The sequence below is a fragment of the Suncus etruscus genome, chromosome 11, assembly GCF_024139225.1.
Source record: "Suncus etruscus isolate mSunEtr1 chromosome 11, mSunEtr1.pri.cur, whole genome shotgun sequence".
Lineage (NCBI taxonomy): Eukaryota > Metazoa > Chordata > Mammalia > Eulipotyphla > Soricidae > Suncus > Suncus etruscus.
Window position 1 is genome coordinate 6901456 of NC_064858.1, and position 18728 is coordinate 6920183.

Here is an 18728-nt window from a genome sequence, read left to right on the forward strand (position 1 = left end):
TGCCATCCCACACACATTATCTTGCGCAATCTTGCACTGGACTTCCAACCTACTGAAACTTAGATTCGCCAATTCTACACCTGCTGGCTCTTTCCTGTCTCAAAGATATTCCAAGACAGTTGATTCTGCAGAATCCTCCTGGTTGCCTGTCTCTTCATACAGGTTTTTTACTGGGCCCATCAGAAACTCCCTCCATACTCCACCTCAGAGCTTGGCAGCATCAATGTTGCTGAGTTCCAGTGATCTTATTATGGTTCTTTTCCCTCACTGCAAAACCAAGCCCTGGAAGGAAATTCTCTCTGAAGAGAGGCAGGTGTGAAAGCCTGAGTTCCAAGGTGTACTAGTGAGATGTGAAATCACACACCATAGTTTGGTCTCTCAATCTGTAAAATGTCAAAGCCCATGTGTTTATTGGACTCACACCAGCCTAGTCCTTGAGGTAACTCCTTTAGGAAAAGGTATCATGCCAAGGACTTGGGACACAGTTTGATGGCACACATCAAGGCCATGTTGTCATTGTCAGGGTTGTGTGTCTTACCCAGTGGTCCTCAAACTTTTATTTTTTTTGGTTTTTGGGCCACACCCAGTGACACTCAGGGGTTACTCCTGGTTATGCACTCAGAAGTCGCTCCTGGCTTGGAGAATCATATGGGATGCCGGGGGATTGAACTGTGATCCATCCTAGGCTAGCGCTGACAAGGCAGACACCTTACCTCTAGCGCCACCGTGCAGGCCCCAAGTCCTCAAACTTTTTAAACAAGGGGCCAGTTTACTGTCCCTCAGACCATTGGAGGGCCAGTCTATAGTGAAAACAAAAACTATGAACAAATTCCTATGCACACTACATATATATTATTTTGAAGTGAAGAAACAAAACAAGAGCAAATACAATATGTTGCCCGCAGGCCGTAGTTTGAGGACCCTTAGATCTGGTTGGTGCCTGAAACTTTATCATTGAAACTCAGTGAATGAGGAATTAATACTCTTTCCACCTAAAGTCTCACATTTTTAAGTCCCCCATTTTCTACTGCCACTGAAATATTTAAGATGTTATGAAAGTAAATTTGGGGATCACTGATCCACTTCTGTGAAAACTAGAGGAATAAAATAGTTTGGGATCACTAGGAGTAAGAACAAATCAAACTGCAGTAACTCACTCAAGAACCTTGAAGGTAATTATTTTATCTATTTTTAAGATAAAAGTAAATGCTTTCTGTACCAAAAATAAGTAGATATTTGGGGCATTTGGTGTGATAAAGAACTAAGAAGTAGGCAATATCTCTAGAAAGCCCCATTTTAATGATTTGTGGCCCTTGACAAAGAGAGAATTAATTGTCTTTAATGGTCTTGAGTACCCTGTATTGATTCTCTTGCTTCTTGATGAACTTCCACTGGGTTTTGGCATTAATTTGAGTTCCATCTTAATGCATACAACTTAGAAGCAAACACCAGTAAGCTTAAAAAAAAATCTCTGCATTCTCATTTTCTCATCAGACAAAAATGAATCCCAGTGAATCATGCATGGTTCATAAAGAAAAATTTCAGTGAATCTTCAGGAACAACAATATGCCTCAAGATTTTGGATATATAGCAGTCGGGACAGGGGGAGAAAAATAAGTTGACCTCTCTACAGGACAAAAATTGAAAAACTCTAATCTTATGAATAATCTAGACCCATATCAGTGGTACTGAAGGTCCTCAGTACCATACTCAGTGATGCCCATGCTGAAGTAGAGTGAGGAAGAGATGATAGGAATCAAACTTAAGCCAGACACCTGCTAGACATATACCATAACTGCTGAACTATCTCCTCAACTCTTTCTTTCTTTCTTTTTTAGTTCTGAATAACATCAATCATCTTTTATTTTATAACTCAAGAGTTAATTACTAGGGTTGGAGTGACAGAATAGCAGGTAAGGCATTTGCCAATCTGAGTTCTAGCCTCATCATCCCATAAAGTCTCCCAAGTTTTTCTAGGAGTGATCTCTGAACTCAGAGCCATGAGTAAGACTTGAACACTGTCAATTGTGCCCCCCAAATAAAATAAAAGAGTTTATTACCCCAATCAAGACATTTCCCACAATGGGAAAGCAATACAGTATCATAAGTTACTGGAACAGCTGGTGTAAATTGGGCCAGCTGGTCAACCTGGTTGTTTCTCGAGCTCAAAAGTAAGTAAAACTTCAGAGCTCAGAGAACATGCTGAGCCCCAGGGCTCCTTGATGCCACTGCTTGTGGAATTCTGCCTTTTTCTGGTCCCTCCTCCATGTCCCCCAGTCCCCTCCCGCTGAGTGTATGGCAGTGTTCATTTAAAAAACACAAAGCAAAAGCTCAACTCACTTTTTAATTCTTTCTCCAACAGAAGCCACTTCCTCCAGGATGTTCTGTACAGTCGAGACAATATCCTGCACCATATAGATTCTCTCAATGATCCCTTTCTTCTCAGATTCCTAAGGAACAGGGAGGCATGGTTTAAGACACTTCACTTCACCTGGGAGGTCCCACGCTGAAAACAAATGCAAATATATGCTCCTCTTCGATTCTTCATGTGCAATACCATTCTTCTCTCTGAAGACAACCTATTTTTATAGAAAACCTGAAAAGGCAGGGAGGCGAGGCTGATAACAAAGAATTCAGAAAATTACTCAAGTGTTGAAGAGGATTTCAGGATGTGCAAATACGTGACACTCTTTCTGATCCTCTCCTGTTAACAACCCATAATAGACTCTATTGTCATTGGGATTGAGTGGGTGTCCCCACAATTCTTACCTAAGCAAGTGACTGACATCCCTCCACCTAAGATCTAAGAAAGCAAAACTTCAAGTGACCTTAACAAAAACTTGTCATTCCAATCTCAAATTTTACTCCAGTATGATATGATTAAGCCAAAACCTGAAGCTTGAAGCCCATTTCTGCATCAATCTTCTGTTATAACTGCAGGGGGAACTTTTTTTTCTACTGTCATCTTTTGTCAACTCAACTCCAGACTCTAGGACACATTAACAGGAGGGAGTCAGAAGCCACAGTTCCCAGGGGGCTGCTGGTACAAGGAGCAAGATGGCAGAAATAGTACCAACATCCCTTCTCCAACCATCTGCCTTTGCTGATGAAGTTACTGGGCTGAAAGTGACCAAAGAGAAGGGCAAAGGTTAGCATGTCTCACTGCTGGCCTTCTTCAGGAAAGGGTGCTGAGATGGCTTGAATATCTTCCTACCATCTGGACCATTTGATTCAACCTTTCACTACAGATGGAGAAGTCAATTTTCTCTTGCAATGGCAAACTCACAAGATACATTTACACACACACTCTCTCTCTCTCTCTCTCTCTCTCTCTCTCTCTCTCTCTCTCTCTCTCTCTCATACACACACACACACACACACACACACACACACACACACATACACATTTTAGGTGAACAATTCTATCTGCTGCCAGAGACCTCATCCACACTCAGCTTCCCACCCTCCATTCCTGAGCACCCTGGTGAAAACCACGCCCCTCTCTCAGCCACATGAGTATTCATATTTATAAATATAAAGGAGGATTTTGAAAGCACCAGGGAATTTGACCCAAGGGGCAAAAGTAGCTTCCTCTGTTCAGCAGCAACAGTTGCAGGGAGTTTATGTCAAAACAATGTCTTTGGAAAATGACTCAAATTTCCATGTGACTCAATTTTGTAAATATGTCTTTTTTTTCCGCCCAGCGGGCATATTGCTCACCCCCTGCCCTCCATGAAACACCCAAAGATTAAGGTTCTAGTTGTAAAAGAAGCATGTTAGTAATCCAAATGACCTTTTGGCTTTTTTTCCCCACAAATTTGATGTTTGAGTATTCAGTAATCCAAGATTAGGTTAAAGAGTCCCAGTCTATGTGGGAACCCATAATGGAAAGACAAAAAATGTGCCTTTAAGAGCTAAAGAAATCAAAATTTATATAAATTTTAAAAAGTTATCAACTCAGTTTGAGTCGGTAGAGCAACATCATTTCATTTTTTCAAATTTTCATAAAACAGTATTTCAAAAATTTAAAAATACTTATAATGCACTGCAGCAAAAATATTTATATTATCAAAGTATTAAAAATTCCTCAAGGGGTCTAATATAACAGCAGATAAGGGGCTTGCCTTGGATCTCCAATACCACAAGAGGCCCCCAAGTCCCACTACAAAAGAGCCAGAACTAAGCCCTGCCTGAGCACAGCTAGGTATCTAAAAAGCAAAACAAATAAAATTATACAAATGGAGAGTAATAAATTGCTCGGTGAAGAATGATTATTTATGCTGTTGTCGTTGCATATTATTTGGTTCCTTTGTTCTGTTTGTTTATAATCACATCAGCATTACTTTTCCAAAGCCGTAAGTTTTATTGTCATCGTCCCATGTACTGCATTAAACATTTTAAGCATTTCGAATGTTATCTATAATAATGGTCATTAAATTGATATTTTAATTGTCCCTACTTCCAACCATACTCCAATTTTTAAAATCCTCTCTATATAACAATGATTACATAACAATGATTGATCTAAGTTCTCATAATTCCATTTCATTTGTGTTATAACAAACAATATGAAGTAAATTTGTTTACGGCTGCAAGGGGGCAGGCTGTGACAGTGGGTGAAAAACTGGGTACACTGGTGATGGGTTTAGTATTAGAACATTTAATGCCTGCATTACAAACAACATGGTAAATTGAGGTGTTATTATAAAAATTAAGAAACCATTCTCTTTATATTCTGGGATATTCTGAAAACTCAAAAAAAAAAAAAAAACTATGCTATGTGGGAATACTCTCAACTCTGCTTTTCAAGTACTGAAATCCATTCATATTCCAGCCTACCTATTTTCAAAGGCTCTATATTTTTATACTCAATCACAGAAACCTTTTCCTCTCAAATTATACCCCCTAAGACAGGGGTCTCAAACTCGTGGCCCACGGGCCGTTTGCGGCCCTCCATACAACATTTTGTGGCCCTGCCCTAGAGGAATCTTTTTCTGTTTTGTTTTGTTTTAGTTGTTTGGGTCACACCCCCAATGTTCAAGGCTTACTACTGACTTTGCACTCAAGGATCACTCCAACTTTGCCTCCTGTGGCCCCCAGGTAAATTGAGTTTGAGACCCCTGCCCTAAGACAAAAGTTCAAATAAGCTGTCACTTTGAGTCTTTTGAATATTTAACAAAATGTCTGGCAAAAAAAAATTTATTGTTTTTTTTTCAATTTTTATTCATTCCAGAGTATCAGAAATATTATCAGTTGTAAAATTAATTTCCAAAAGCTCTCATTGGATTCCATGCAGTGTATAAAAGAAATGCACCATCATTTCAGAATGGACATATTCATTTCCTCCCAGCAGCCTTTGTCCAGCTTTCGTGCACATAGAAATCATAATCATGTTTTTGGAAATATTTGGAGGAAAAAAATACACCTGTTTGTTTCTATTATAGAAGAGCCGAGATCATCGGGGTTGATAAAAGCAGATGAAAAGTCTTGATAACCCCACCAATACCGAAGTCCTACCATGGACTAATAACAGCTTGAAACACTTGCAACTTCCAGTCTGAAGGGTCAGACAAAGGTGGTTCAATTCAATTTTGCTTTGTCATGCTCTAGTCCTCACTCCTCTTGAGCCCCAGTTCTGTCATTTGAGAATAAGGGGCCTCTTAATTTTTTTTCCTGGTTGGCGTGTTGAGGGAACTAAATATGACAGAAGATGTCAAACCTTATGTAATACCCCTCGACAGAAGTGCCTTCCCTCCAAGAGACAAAAGAATATCTTGTTCGAGGCCTCCTGAGGTTCATTTTTGTTTCGAAAGAAATGATCTTGGGGGACAAGTCGAGTCATGTACTCCTGCCTCGCTGGCAAGAACCATCTGGCAGTTGGATCTGCGTCCTGCTGGCTTTATTTACACGTTTCATATTGAACCAAAGAATGTGGTGATAACACAGCTTCACAGACACAACACTACATCTGCCGCCTCCCAAACATCCAGGGGAAGTGACAGGGACTTGTTCATTCAGACTTTTCCCATTTGATAGCGGGAAAAATTGTGTACAAGAAAGAGTGTTGGCTGCTGGTGTGACTACAGCAAATGAATAAGATGACTGTGGCCTGCACACGGAGCTTCAGATGCCCATGGTCGAACCCCAAGAAAGAATGGATTTTCCAACTTATTTCAAACTTGAGGAAAGCCAAAGACAGCAGGAAAAGGACCCTCCCTTTAGGATCTAGCCTACAAATTGCAAGCATGCATCATCAGGTCTAAGACAGATGGTTGTAAGGATCTATTTCAGAGGTGAGGTTCAAAGGCCAAGAGGTGCCTCTGTTCTGATGTAGCCTACCAAGAAAGAGTGGTAATAGCTGGGGCGGGGATAATAACCAACCCTGATTCTATAACCTACAATACCAACATTTCAGCATTGTTCAGTTATCCTTAAAAAGCCAGAGGAAAGGAGTTGTTTGAATTTCTAGAAGAACAAGTACTGACCGGTATTTAACCAACTAGTGATTTCTTTAGGAAATGACAACGAAAATATATTAGAATCTTCTCTCCTTTCGATTCCAAGACAATCCTCTTGAGTTTAGCAGAGATAACATGGTAGCTTGAGGCCCACAACATGAATTTACAAGAAACATTAATTATAGAAGCAGTGGTTTACTTTAAATATTTCCTATCCTTTTTGATGAAGGGTAAAAACACTCTCATTCCTTTATTCACCTCCTGAGCAAAACCCAAAAGAGAGTCCTGAAAATTGACCATGTCAGGAATTAGCCCCAGTGCTGTGTTTGCAAACAGAGCGACATTTGTCCAAGGGGGCTGGAATGTCCCTGAGGGAGCTGGGTGACGCAGCTAGTGCCAGACCACCTTGATCATCTTGGCCATCTAGGGCCAACATGCCAAAAATCACATGGGATTTTTTTCAATGGGGAATGTGTTGGGTTTCAGTCATCCCATAGAATAGCAGAAGCCTGCAATGGGAAATTCTGAAGAACGATATAAATGTCAGAGAGAAATTGAGTGAGTGGTATGTTGCATGAATAGAAACAGCAGCAAAGCCCTTCTCGGCATCTGTCACAACAAAGAGCAAGAATCAATCAGTCTGATCCCTGAGATTACAGAACAGTTCTTTGGGAATTCTTGTTTATAATGCACTGGGAAGTGTCTTCAGAATGTCTTCCCATGGGAAGTGTTGTATATGCATGAACATACACACACACACACACACACACACACACACACACACACACACACACACACACATACAGAGTAAATGCCATGGTGGAGGCTAATAAAATGAGAAGAAAAACAGCAACACTCTAATAAGACTCTTCCTTTGCACACAGTACTTTTTTTTTGCTTTGGGCTGAGACCATAAAACAGACGATTCTGATTTTGAATCAATATCTCTTCTAAGTGGTTTTAAACTGCTCAATCTGTTCATTACCTCAAGTGCTCACACACTGACTGGTATTTACCGACATCTCTCTAACTTATTTATTTGGCCGTGCAACAGGCAGCGCATCATGAAAAAGGAGGGTGAGGTAAGTAAATGAAATAAGAAAATAACATCAAGAGGAAGAAACTGGAAGAGAAACACAATTGAAAAATGGACAGCCCTTGAAGGAGGGCAGAAAGAGATGTGGGAGCAGAGTCCAAACAGGGCAAGGCGAAGGGTTTCAGAGAATAGCCATGAGGGAGATAAAACTCAGGAGCTCCATACAGTGGCTGACAGTTGTGCGTATCCTTTGGATTTTTGTCAGAGTGGTGGTAGACAAAAGTATTTGAGTGGCTGAGGGGTACAATCAGGAGTTCTCATGACTCTAAGATGTGGCTGAAACATCACCTATCCTTCAGCAGTCCCGAGTTACGATGGCACTTCATCTCCCACTTCCCAGGATGGTGCAAGTGATTTAATCACTCTCGACTTTTTGGACAACGGAATTGAGTGCACTGGACTCTGGTCATTCATTGTGCATGCCTTGTTGAGAGACACTTTATGAGATTTTCATGGTGTTTCTCGATGGTATGACCCAGAGTAACTTCATATGCAGTAATGAACATCATCTGGGATTGGTGATCTCAGTATGACAAAGGCACCCAATTCTGCCTTTCCAGAAGGGACTGCTTCCTACCTAAGTGATCTATGGCCAAGTGACCAAAGGAGACAACACTACAGTGAGGAGATGCCCTCTTCTAAGTGATCTTAATAATGGCACAGAGAAAAAAACAGACCGATAAATTAATGACATGCTCCCTTATTACAACCTAGCAATACAACCCAGAGCAAGAGTTGAGTCTGGCTACTAACCTGGCACAGAAATCTCATATGATTTAATTCCTCTCAACTTCTGGTTTGCTCATTTGGAGTCAGAGAAACCAAATACTATGGGTTGAGACCTGAATACTCTGTGTGTATAAAAAATAGCGTGCAGATCATGATTCCACATGTTAATATGTTTTTAGCAATCTTTTCACATATTTCATACCCAGAATGGTCTTGTTTCAAATTAGTATGGTACAAACTTCCAGTTAGAGAGTCATGAACATGAAAAGTTGCTGTGTGTATGTAGTTAATTATGCCGGATCGTATATTTGAGAGTTGCCAAGAGAATAGGTTTTATAATTTCTCATCATAAGACAAAAAATTGTAACTAGGTCTAATGATGAATATTAAATTAGACTTACTTATAGTGGTTATTTTCTGCAATAATTTTTTTTCAATTTAACCCAGAGCTGATGGTTAAATTTCAATATTAAATAATTGCAACCTATACTTGAAACTAATATGTCAATTGGATTTCATTAATTAATCAATGTATATATGCTTGTTTTATTTATTATTACTTTATTCCCTTGAGTTAAAGGGAAATAATACTATCACAGATCTGGTACAAATATCAATTGGCTAATTGAAATTAGGGCAAACCACAGTGAAAGGGATTTCCTTAGGCAAGATAAAAGTAGCATCCACTATAAGAAAAAAGAATTTGGAGGTGGAGTATATGAATAAAATATTTTCAGTGCAAATATATTCTAAATAAGCATGACGTAATAATTTTAGGCAATGAGTAAGTAAATATCTAGATGTAGTAGAGTCTCTTAAAATTGGATGCTAAACATATTAGCTAACAGAATAGTCTGGAATATTACATTTCACAATATTTGGTGGACCAAGCAAGAATAATCATTACAGTAGAAATTCTGAGCCAAGTCCACAAGTCATAAAAATATTAGACTGAGAGGAAACAGCATAAATATTGCATCAAAATAACAAATGATAAGAATGCTGACTTCCTTCAAAAGGTAGCAGAGCCTAAACTTTTTGAAGCAGGCAGATTTTATGTTTAAAAAGATGATCCAAGCAAATCAATGTGTCAGAGACAGGACGAAACGGAGACAATTCCCGGTCCCTTTCCATTCAAAACACGCATAAACTGATGATTAAGAAATTGGCTGAAATCCATTTTAATATTAAAAGCCTGGAAATAAGATGGCACACTAGAAACAGTTCGCAATTAAATCCCTAAAAATCATATTAAATCAAATTAAAAGGAGGAAAATGAGAATGGCAATTTTCTGTATTCCCACAAAACCACCCATAAGAAAGTTCTCTGCAATATGTCTCAAATATACATGGTAATATGCTCTGAAAATGTGTGTGTTATTAGAGAGCTATTAAAAGAGGGCTAACAAGTCAAAGATATTCTCCTTTCTTGCACTTAAAATACCATTCTCATATCAACTTCCTACCACTTCTTGGTCAGCAGTTACTAATTAAATAATTTCACTGTTGGGGGGGTCACTCTATTATAAGGTTCAAAGACACATAAACAAAACAACTCTCATATTAGGTGGCAAACAGGCTTCATTCATGGACTTTGGTCCTCCCTGGTTAAGATATAAATCTTCTTTCTCTCTGAGGCATAAAAACACCAGGAATTGAGACTTAGTGGCTGGAATCATTGTATCCAAATAACTTCAAGTGAATATACAGCAAGAGCTAAATCCACACCCTACAGGCTGGGCATTCGTGTAGGTATCATGTAACCTACAGCACAATTTATGCATGCTACCTGGGGCCCAGTGAAGCCTAAGTCTAGAGAATGGAGGCCAGAGCTGATGTTAAAACTATATTTAACATGGAGAGATAGTACAGCTGGTAAGGTGCTTGCCTTGCACGTGGCTGACCTAGGTTCTATCCCCAGCAGCCAGTAAGGTCCCTGCACCCCACCAGGAATGATCCCTGTGCAGAGGCAGGAGTAACTCCTGAGCACCACCAAGTATGGCCCAACATTCCCACACATACACAACAACAACAACAATTTTGTATTTAATCCTTAATGGAAACACCCTAATTTGTGAGCTGTAATATTTCTGTGTTTCTTATTATAAAACACCCATCCTGGACGAGAGTGATAGCACAACGGGAAGGGCATTTGCCTTTCACATGGCTGACCCGGGTTTGATCCCCAGCATCCCATATGGTCCCTCAAGCCTGCCAGGAGTTATTTCTGAGCACAGAGCCTGAGCACCATCAGGTTTGGCCCACAAATCAAGTTTAAAAAAAACCCTTCCACTGAGTAGCAAAAATGTCTTAGATGTTTCATATTTTCTTGAAGGAAAACATCTATCCATGCATTTCCATCCTGATATGAAAGGCTGAATTTTTGCCTCCTAAACACTTGAGAGAAATTGTGACCATGGATAATCCCAAAATGAACAGACCCTTCAAATCCTGGTCTTGACAATCTAGTTCAAAACACACCAGTTTCCCCCATCCAGGCATTGTGGTACAATTTATGATAGCAATAGACAGGGTGTTGTTGTTGTTTTTTTAATTATATGCCCTTCTGGTTCCTTCTTCCTGATGCTGATAATAAATGCTGAGATTTTTCGTGTAAGTGATTGTTGGGCTGGAAAAAAAGAAAGGCGCTCTAATGCAAGTATTTATACCTTCCACAATGAAAACAAGATATTATTGCTTTGCATGACCTTTCCTAAATCTGGGATACAGCATTTTACACAATAGTTTCTTGGTTCACGCTTCAATTACTGACCTTTACTGTGTAGAAAATTAATGCAATTTCCATTGTAATCTATCCGAACAAATAAGGTCTACAAAGAAGAATTCCATGTGTGGAATCTAATACAAATAGGAAATGTCAGCATATGGCTATTGGCTGAAATGAGCCATTATCTTGTTGGTTCTGGGGTCCCCTGCTCCTCAGAACTAACAGTTGCCTAGCATGGGGGACAGGGAAGAGAGAGGAAGTGATTCTTATCTTCCAAGTTGAGTTTGTAGCACCACTACAGACCTTGAGTCACAAGATGGGAGAGGCTGAAATGTCATCATTGGGCAACCGTCTCTTTTCAAGACAATGTTGGGATGATAGACCCCAGGCTGGGGTCAAGGTTTCTGCAGCCAAAATGGGGAGAATATGGGAGAGTGACTAACACAAGACACACACACACACACACACACACACACATGTATACACACAACACATGCTTTTATCTTCCAGCAAGGTCCAATTTATGTTAAAACTAGATTTAACCTGGAGAGATAATACAGCTGGTAAGGTGCTTGCCTTGCACTTGGCTAACCTAGGTTCTATCCCCAGCAGCCAGTATGATCCCCTGGACCCCACCAGGAATGATCCCTAAGTGAAGAGCCAGGAGTAAGTCCTGAACACCACCAAGCATGGCCCAACATTCTCACACATACACAATCACAACAACAAAAATCTTGGCATTTTGTGGGAGGGGGTGCTAGCAATTAAGGGGTGTCATTTTCAAAAGGGATGATGTGGGCAGGAAGGAGTTGGTCTCTTCTTTGGGATGAAACAAACCATGCACTTCTCATGTGTAAACAGCCCATGGATGTGCTAGTTTCCAGGCATGTGATATGTGTCTGTCCAACAGACAACAGAAATCAGAAGGCCTGTGGCTAAGTCATGGGGGCCCGACTTCCCATTCTGCACACAGGTCTCACTCCAGCTCTGTGCTCAGGACTCACTCTGGAATCTGTGCTCAGGGCTCACTCCTGGCTTTTCACTCCTGGCTCTGTGCTCAGGGCTCATGAAGTTGCAGGAATTGAACTGGCATCAACCCTGTGCAAGAGAAGTGCCTTAACTCACTTCATGCTGCCATTACTGACCTTCATTGCACAGAAAAAATTAACACACTTTTCCAGGGGTCCAGTTCACTGTCCTTCAGACTGTTGGAGGGCCGGATTATAGTAAAAACAAAAATTATGAACAAATTTCTATGCACACTGCATATATCTTATTTAGAAGTGAAGAAACAAAATGGGAATAATTACAATATGTGGCCCGCGGGCCGTAGTTTGAGGACCATTGCTAGCTATCATTCATTCATATGAAAAAGGTCCACACAGAAAAATTCTCAGTACAGAACCTAATCCTATCTCTCTGGCTAACAGCTCCCACTTTTTCACGTGGCATCCGGGTTCCCTGAACAGAAGAATCGAAAAAATAATATAAAATGAAATAAAATAAAAAGAAGAATTTACTATGGTATCCTTCTGTTACTCCAAAGGGTAACTGCCAGGCTTCTCAGTTAACTGTCCACAGAACCTCATTTTCCAAATCCATCTCTCCTGCCGGGACCCCGCCAAACCCACCCTTCACCCACTGGCCCCCTCCCTGCTCCCCTTAAATTTCCTGCCCAGGAACATCTGAGCTGCTTCTACACATAGATTTGCTGAGAGGAGAGGGGGAATCCAGTAAGGTAGAAGCAGCTCCTTGGCCATTACCTTTTTCCTTTCCCATTTCATGCCAGCAGGACCATCTGAAGAGGCTTTGCCAGCTCAGGCGGCAGATTTGAGTCTGTCCCCCGAGAAGGCAGCGGCCAGATGCGCCCACACAGGAGCTGCAAGACGGACCTGCCAGCAGCTGGGGAAAGTGACAGGCTTTTGAAGTGGGCAGCAGCCGCACTGAGCTACACAGAGGCAGGTGTAGAGCATGCCCCGCCTTTCCTTTGATTTCTGAGGGCACCTTTCGCACCCCAGCAGAAGCCCCCCCTCCCCCAGAACCCCCAGCTGCAGGCTCCACACTAATACCTTTTTCTATGTCCGCAAGTCCGGACTGCCCATCTAACCCTTGCTGCCTGCATTAAAAACCATCTTCCAAAGCATCATTCTTGTTCAGTTGTGAGCCTGTCGTTCTTGGGGCTGCTAACTGATGCTCTTCTTCTCTTTCTCCTCCCCTTCCTCCTCCTCCTCTTTCTTCTTTTCTTCTTCTTCTTCCTCCTTCTCTTCTTCCTCTTCCTCCTCCTCTTCCAACTTCTTCTTTCTTCATCTTCCTTCTCCTTTTTGTTTGTTTGTTTCTTTTTAAGCCACCACTGGTGGTGTTCAAGGCTTACTCCCAGCTCTGCATTTAGGAGTCACTCCTGGAGATGCTTGGAGGACCCTATGGGATGCCAGGGATCGAACCTGGATCAGCTGCGTGAAAGGCAGCTACCTAACCACAGTGTTATCATTCTGATCCCTCATTTTTTTTTTGAGTCTCCCAAGTGGTACTCCAGAGGGCTGGGGGTTCCATTGGTGACTCTGAATCCACTGCTTCAATGCAAGGGTCCAAGGACTCAATATTGGCTGCAGAAAACCTGTGGCATTGGAAATTCAACCCAAATCAGCTGCATGCTAGGCATATGCTCAGACAGCCAGACTATCTCCCCATCCTTCTGGTGGTTGTTACCAAAAACAGAGGCACATGATACCTGTAAGGCCAGGAAGTGCATTGGGGAAGAAGGACATACTTGCTGGGACCCACTCACCTTGTCCTCCTCCTCATCTTCCTCATCCACATCCGTATTCTCCTGAAAGCAAAACCCACAAAGTGCTCATTAAATATTTCCCAAAACCAGTAAATGCAAATTTAACTCCCAACCTGGGCCCAAGTGTCCCTCTACAACAAAAACAGGACTGCTTTGTTTTGTTTTTAAATTAAATATTTAAAAGTTTGGGATGGGGCCAGAGAGATAGCATGGAGGTAGGGCATTTGCCTTGCATGCAGGACAGTGGTTCGAATCCCGGCATCCCATATGGTCCCGGAGCCTCCCAGGAGCGATTTCTGAGTGTATAACCAGGAGTAACCCCTGAGCACTGCCAGGTGTGACCCACAAACAAAGATAGATAGATGATAGATAGATAGATGATAGATAGATAGATAGATAGATAGATAGATAGATAGATAGATAGATAGATAGATAGATAGATAGATAGGTAGGTAGGTAGGTAGGTAGATAAAAGTTCGGGACATGCTGGCAATATTCAGAGCAAGATACAGAACTTACATCAAACTATTTAAAAAGGTAATAGAAAAGGACCCTTTGAAACTAATTTTTTAAAAATTGCAACACGTAATTTGTCATTTGTTTTAGTCTCACTTTAACCAATGAAGCAACTACATTGTGGGGACTGAGGATGCCCAACTCTGTGCTAAGCTCATTGTTTTAAGGACTGTTCATTTCCCTCCAGGGCCACTGACTGAAGTATGAGACAGTAGGAAAGGCAAGCTAATGCATCTACTGTAAGCTCCTTTACGGGATTGGGGAGGGACAGTTGAAGAAGCAAACATGAGGCTTTTATCTGGACTAAAGAACATCTGAATGTGGGTTCTGGGTTCTGAGCACCCAATGCTACAAACAAGCTCATTTGGATTGGGTTAGAAACAGCACTATTTGGGCATAATGGGAAGGGTGTTTGCCTTGCACAGTGTGATCCAAATGTGATCCCCAGTATCCTATCGGGTACCTAGAGCTTCCCAGGAGTAATTTCTTAGTGCAGAGTCAGGAATAACCCCTGAATGCCACCACACATCATTCAAATCATTCCATTGCAAATATTTAAACACTAACAATTAAGTGGTCACCAAAAGAGGCCTAAAAGAAACTGGATTTTGGAAAATCAGGGTCTATTTTTGTTTGAACACTTGGAATTTCTGCTTAGCCTTATGAAGGTCAGGCATAATGTTTTAATAACTCCAAGTCATAAAAAAAGAAAAGTAACAACCTACTCTTGACTGGCATAATTTGAAAGCCTCCAGAGAATACTCCATAAACCAATGGATTGGTAGCAAGAAATTTCCTTCAGAGCAAGTTTCTCATCCATCCAGAGCTCTCAGGAGCTTCCCTGAAAGGCCACGGGGAAGCCCAAATATATAACCTAGATATCCTCAGTGAAAAACATGTTCTGTGAAGGTGCATCAATGCAAGTTAATAGGATGAAAAATGTTTTCTTCCATACCACAGAGGGTACGGTAAGACTTGGACACACCAGATTAGAATGGACTTTAGGCCTGACTGATGCATGGCAGACTGTATGGCAGGACTCCTGGAATGCCTAGAGCCTTTAGCCCAGAGGAGAAGGTGGCCCAACTTAGGAAGGATCTCAACATACCCTTTCCTGGGCCACCTGGATATTTAGAACATCATCTGTGGGCTTTAAATATAAGCATACAGGCCATAAGGAGTGTATCTGGTGAAAGCTAGAACCAGACTCCATAATTTCAGAGGATTTATACATCTTAGCAGCCAGATGTCCCCTAGCCTTGACTAAGTGCTCAGTAAAACACAGGTGGTTCTTCTCCAGTGGAAAATCTGTCATTCATTGCAACACTGTAAAGCCAGGAGACGTGGACATGTGTCACAGGCATGGAAGGAGACCAAGACTTAGAATCCAAACTTATTAGGAGAGAGAAGACATCTGGAAACACAAAAATGTCACTGAGTGTACAAGTCATATGTACAAGATAAGATGCTGTTGTCACATGAAGGGGCATGAAGACTGACTGCTTGAGCCTCAATTGGGATGGGCTTGGGCATGGGTTGGCACAGGGTTGGCAGTCTATAACAGATCCAGCAGCATCTTGGCTCACCTGGCTGTCATGGGCACCTCCAACCTTCCCTTTGGAGGGTGTGATGAAATTGTAGGCAAAGAGGAGCAGCAAAGCCAACGGGATCATGTAGACCTCAAAGTTCCAGACCGTGACTAGAAACACCTGTTGGGAATGAAGCCAAAGATTATGACCAAATAGTAGGACAGAAAGCTTGGATTCACACTCATGGATGGGAGACATTTAACTTTGGGAAATCCCACAGTAGGTGGGAAAGAGAAGAGAGAGAAAAAGAGTAGAGAGAGAAAATATAGAGGTCTATGCAAGACATGCATGCACACAAAATACATACATACATACATACATACATACATACACATATGCACATACAGAGAGCTTTAGAACTGGTCATTGAAGGAGAAACCTAGAGAAATAAGTTAGCTCCTATATTTTGGAATAAAGAAATAAATCTGGGGGCTGGAGATATAGCATGGAGGTAGAAGGACAGTGGTTCAAATCCCGGCATCCCATATGGTCCCCAAGCCTGCCAGGAGTGATTTCTGAGCCTAGAGCCAGGAGTAACCCCTGAGCACTGCAGGGTGTGACCCAAAAACCAAATAAATAAGTAAACAAATCAGGATAGCTGGTTTAATTCTAGGCTGATTGCAGAAGCCTTAATCTATTTGGATGTAGCACATCTCCTTTGTCTTGGCTCTAGACATCTATGAAAACTTTATATTTGATTATATTGGCAGAGATGATGTCTTGACATATTGATTCAGAACATCAGTTCAGGTTAAATAGGAAGCTACTTAGATGAGGGCAGGTGACAAAGTCTCAAATTCAGTGAATTTCTACCACTAGACAGGATTATTCTATGACAAGGAAAACGGTCACTCTTTCTAAAGCTAGAAACAATGCATGGATGCTTGTGCCATAACTTCATCTGCTATTGAGTGAAAGCATTAAAGGAAAAGGCATACACATGTTAAAATAGAAAACAGTAAAACTTTTGATAGATGGCATTATTTTTTTAGCATAGGAAATCGGCTGGCATATATAAAGAAAATCCTTGAAATGGCAACGAAATCCAGGAGAATCACAAGACACAAAATCATTTCAGAAAATCAAATCTAGGGCTGGAGAAAGAGTACAGGGTTTTAGACGTTCGCTTTGTGGGCAGCTGACCCAGGTTCAATCCTTGCAATCACCAATGTTTCCTGAGCATCAAACAAGGAACAGCCCAAGGAAAATCATGGAAAGAAACAAGGAAAGTTTCATGAGAATTTTTATCTAACCCACATCATGAAAAAAACGAATCAATTCAACTTGCTTTCCCAACAATCAGAAAAGTGAAATATCAAATATCAAACCAAACCCCTAAGCATTTAAGAATAAAATTCACAAAACAAGAGTAAGAAAGTCTTCACTGGAAAGTCAAAAACATTAAACTCAGGAGCATTATGAATTAAGTAGAGATGTGGAACTATCTTATAAACTGGAAGACTTAGATAGTGCTAAGATAGCAATTCTTCACCAATTGATCAACTGAAGCTATCCCAGTTTTGTGCCAAGGGACAAGCTTACTTCTGCCAAATAAGAACCTACAATGAAAATTGCATAGTATGATCAAAGCAATTTTAACAAAGCTTTAACAACCTAATTTCACAGCTTGTGGAAAAACAAAGGCAAAAAATACAGTGTGTGTTGGTGGAAATATAGGTTTAGAGGTCACGTAAAGAAATTGATTAAGTTTAGAAAGACTGTTAAGAACTGAAGAAACGTTGACTGGAGTGATAGTACAATGGGTAGGGATCTTGCCTTGCATATGGCTGACTAGGCATCCCTGAGACCACAGGAGTGATTTTGGGGCACAGAGCCAGGAATAAACACTCAGCACAGCCTAATGTGGCCCCAAAACAGAAACCAAAAAAAAAACAACAAATCAAAATTGGACCAGAAAATTTTTTGATATTAAAAGAGAACTTATATGCAGTCTACTAAAATTTTAATACTTAAGACAAGTCAATAAAAAAAAAGGATGGTGATCAGACTTTGACAGACATACAGTTATATGGAAATAAAACGCATATAAAAATATGGCTGTCCAGCAGGAAAACACAAATGAAAGCCACAGGAAATAACACTGTTTTAGACTTCACATAACTATTGTTATGAGCCTAAAATTAAAGAAATTGATAAGAGAAAGTACTGTTCCATTGGTGGGTGTGAAGAGTGTTATGCTGAGTAAAATGAGTTGGAGGGAGAGGAATAGCATAAACTGATCGCACTCATTTGTGGGATATAAAAAATAAGCTAGTTATGGTAATTATATTCAGTGAAATACAATTGAAGGCTAGAAGGACCAATCTATGAGTGGATGCTTGTCACAAAGAGCAGGAGAGGGTAGTGAGGGAGGGCAGAGAAAGGAGCATGTGACAATGAGAGTTGGAAATGATCACGCTGAACAAGAACTAGATACTTAAAGGAGAGAAGTGTTATGTATGATACCCATTCATAAACAGTATTGAAAACTACAGTGTCTAACAGGAAAAAAAGAAAAAGAGAGAGAGAATAAAAATGTTTACCCCAGAGGCAGGCAGGGAGAGGGCAGGAGGGAAACTGGGGACAATGGTAGTGGAAAATGCACCCTGGTGAAGGGTATTGAATATTGTATGACTGCAACTCCATCATGAGCAACTTTATAAAAATAAATATGAGAGAGAGAAATTATTGCAAGAGAAAGAAAGAACTGGTACTTCCAAACACTCCTTGTATCCACTACAAAATCATGCAACCAATTTGGAAAGCCACATGGCCATCTCTCCTGAAGCTGAAGATCATACAACTCCTATAAATTCTTTCCACTCTT

At 40.8% G+C, this 18728-nt stretch overlaps 1 protein-coding gene across 1 annotated transcript in view; it reads right to left on the reverse strand.

The window, feature by feature from the left end:
- Positions 1-18728, reverse strand: part of MCTP2 (multiple C2 and transmembrane domain containing 2) — a 108718-nt gene that overhangs the window by 9071 nt on the left and 80919 nt on the right. The window contains 3 exon segments of the mRNA XM_049783306.1: positions 2341-2450; positions 13797-13838; positions 15899-16021. Coding sequence (XP_049639263.1) covers positions 2341-2450; positions 13797-13838; positions 15899-16021 — 275 coding nt within the window.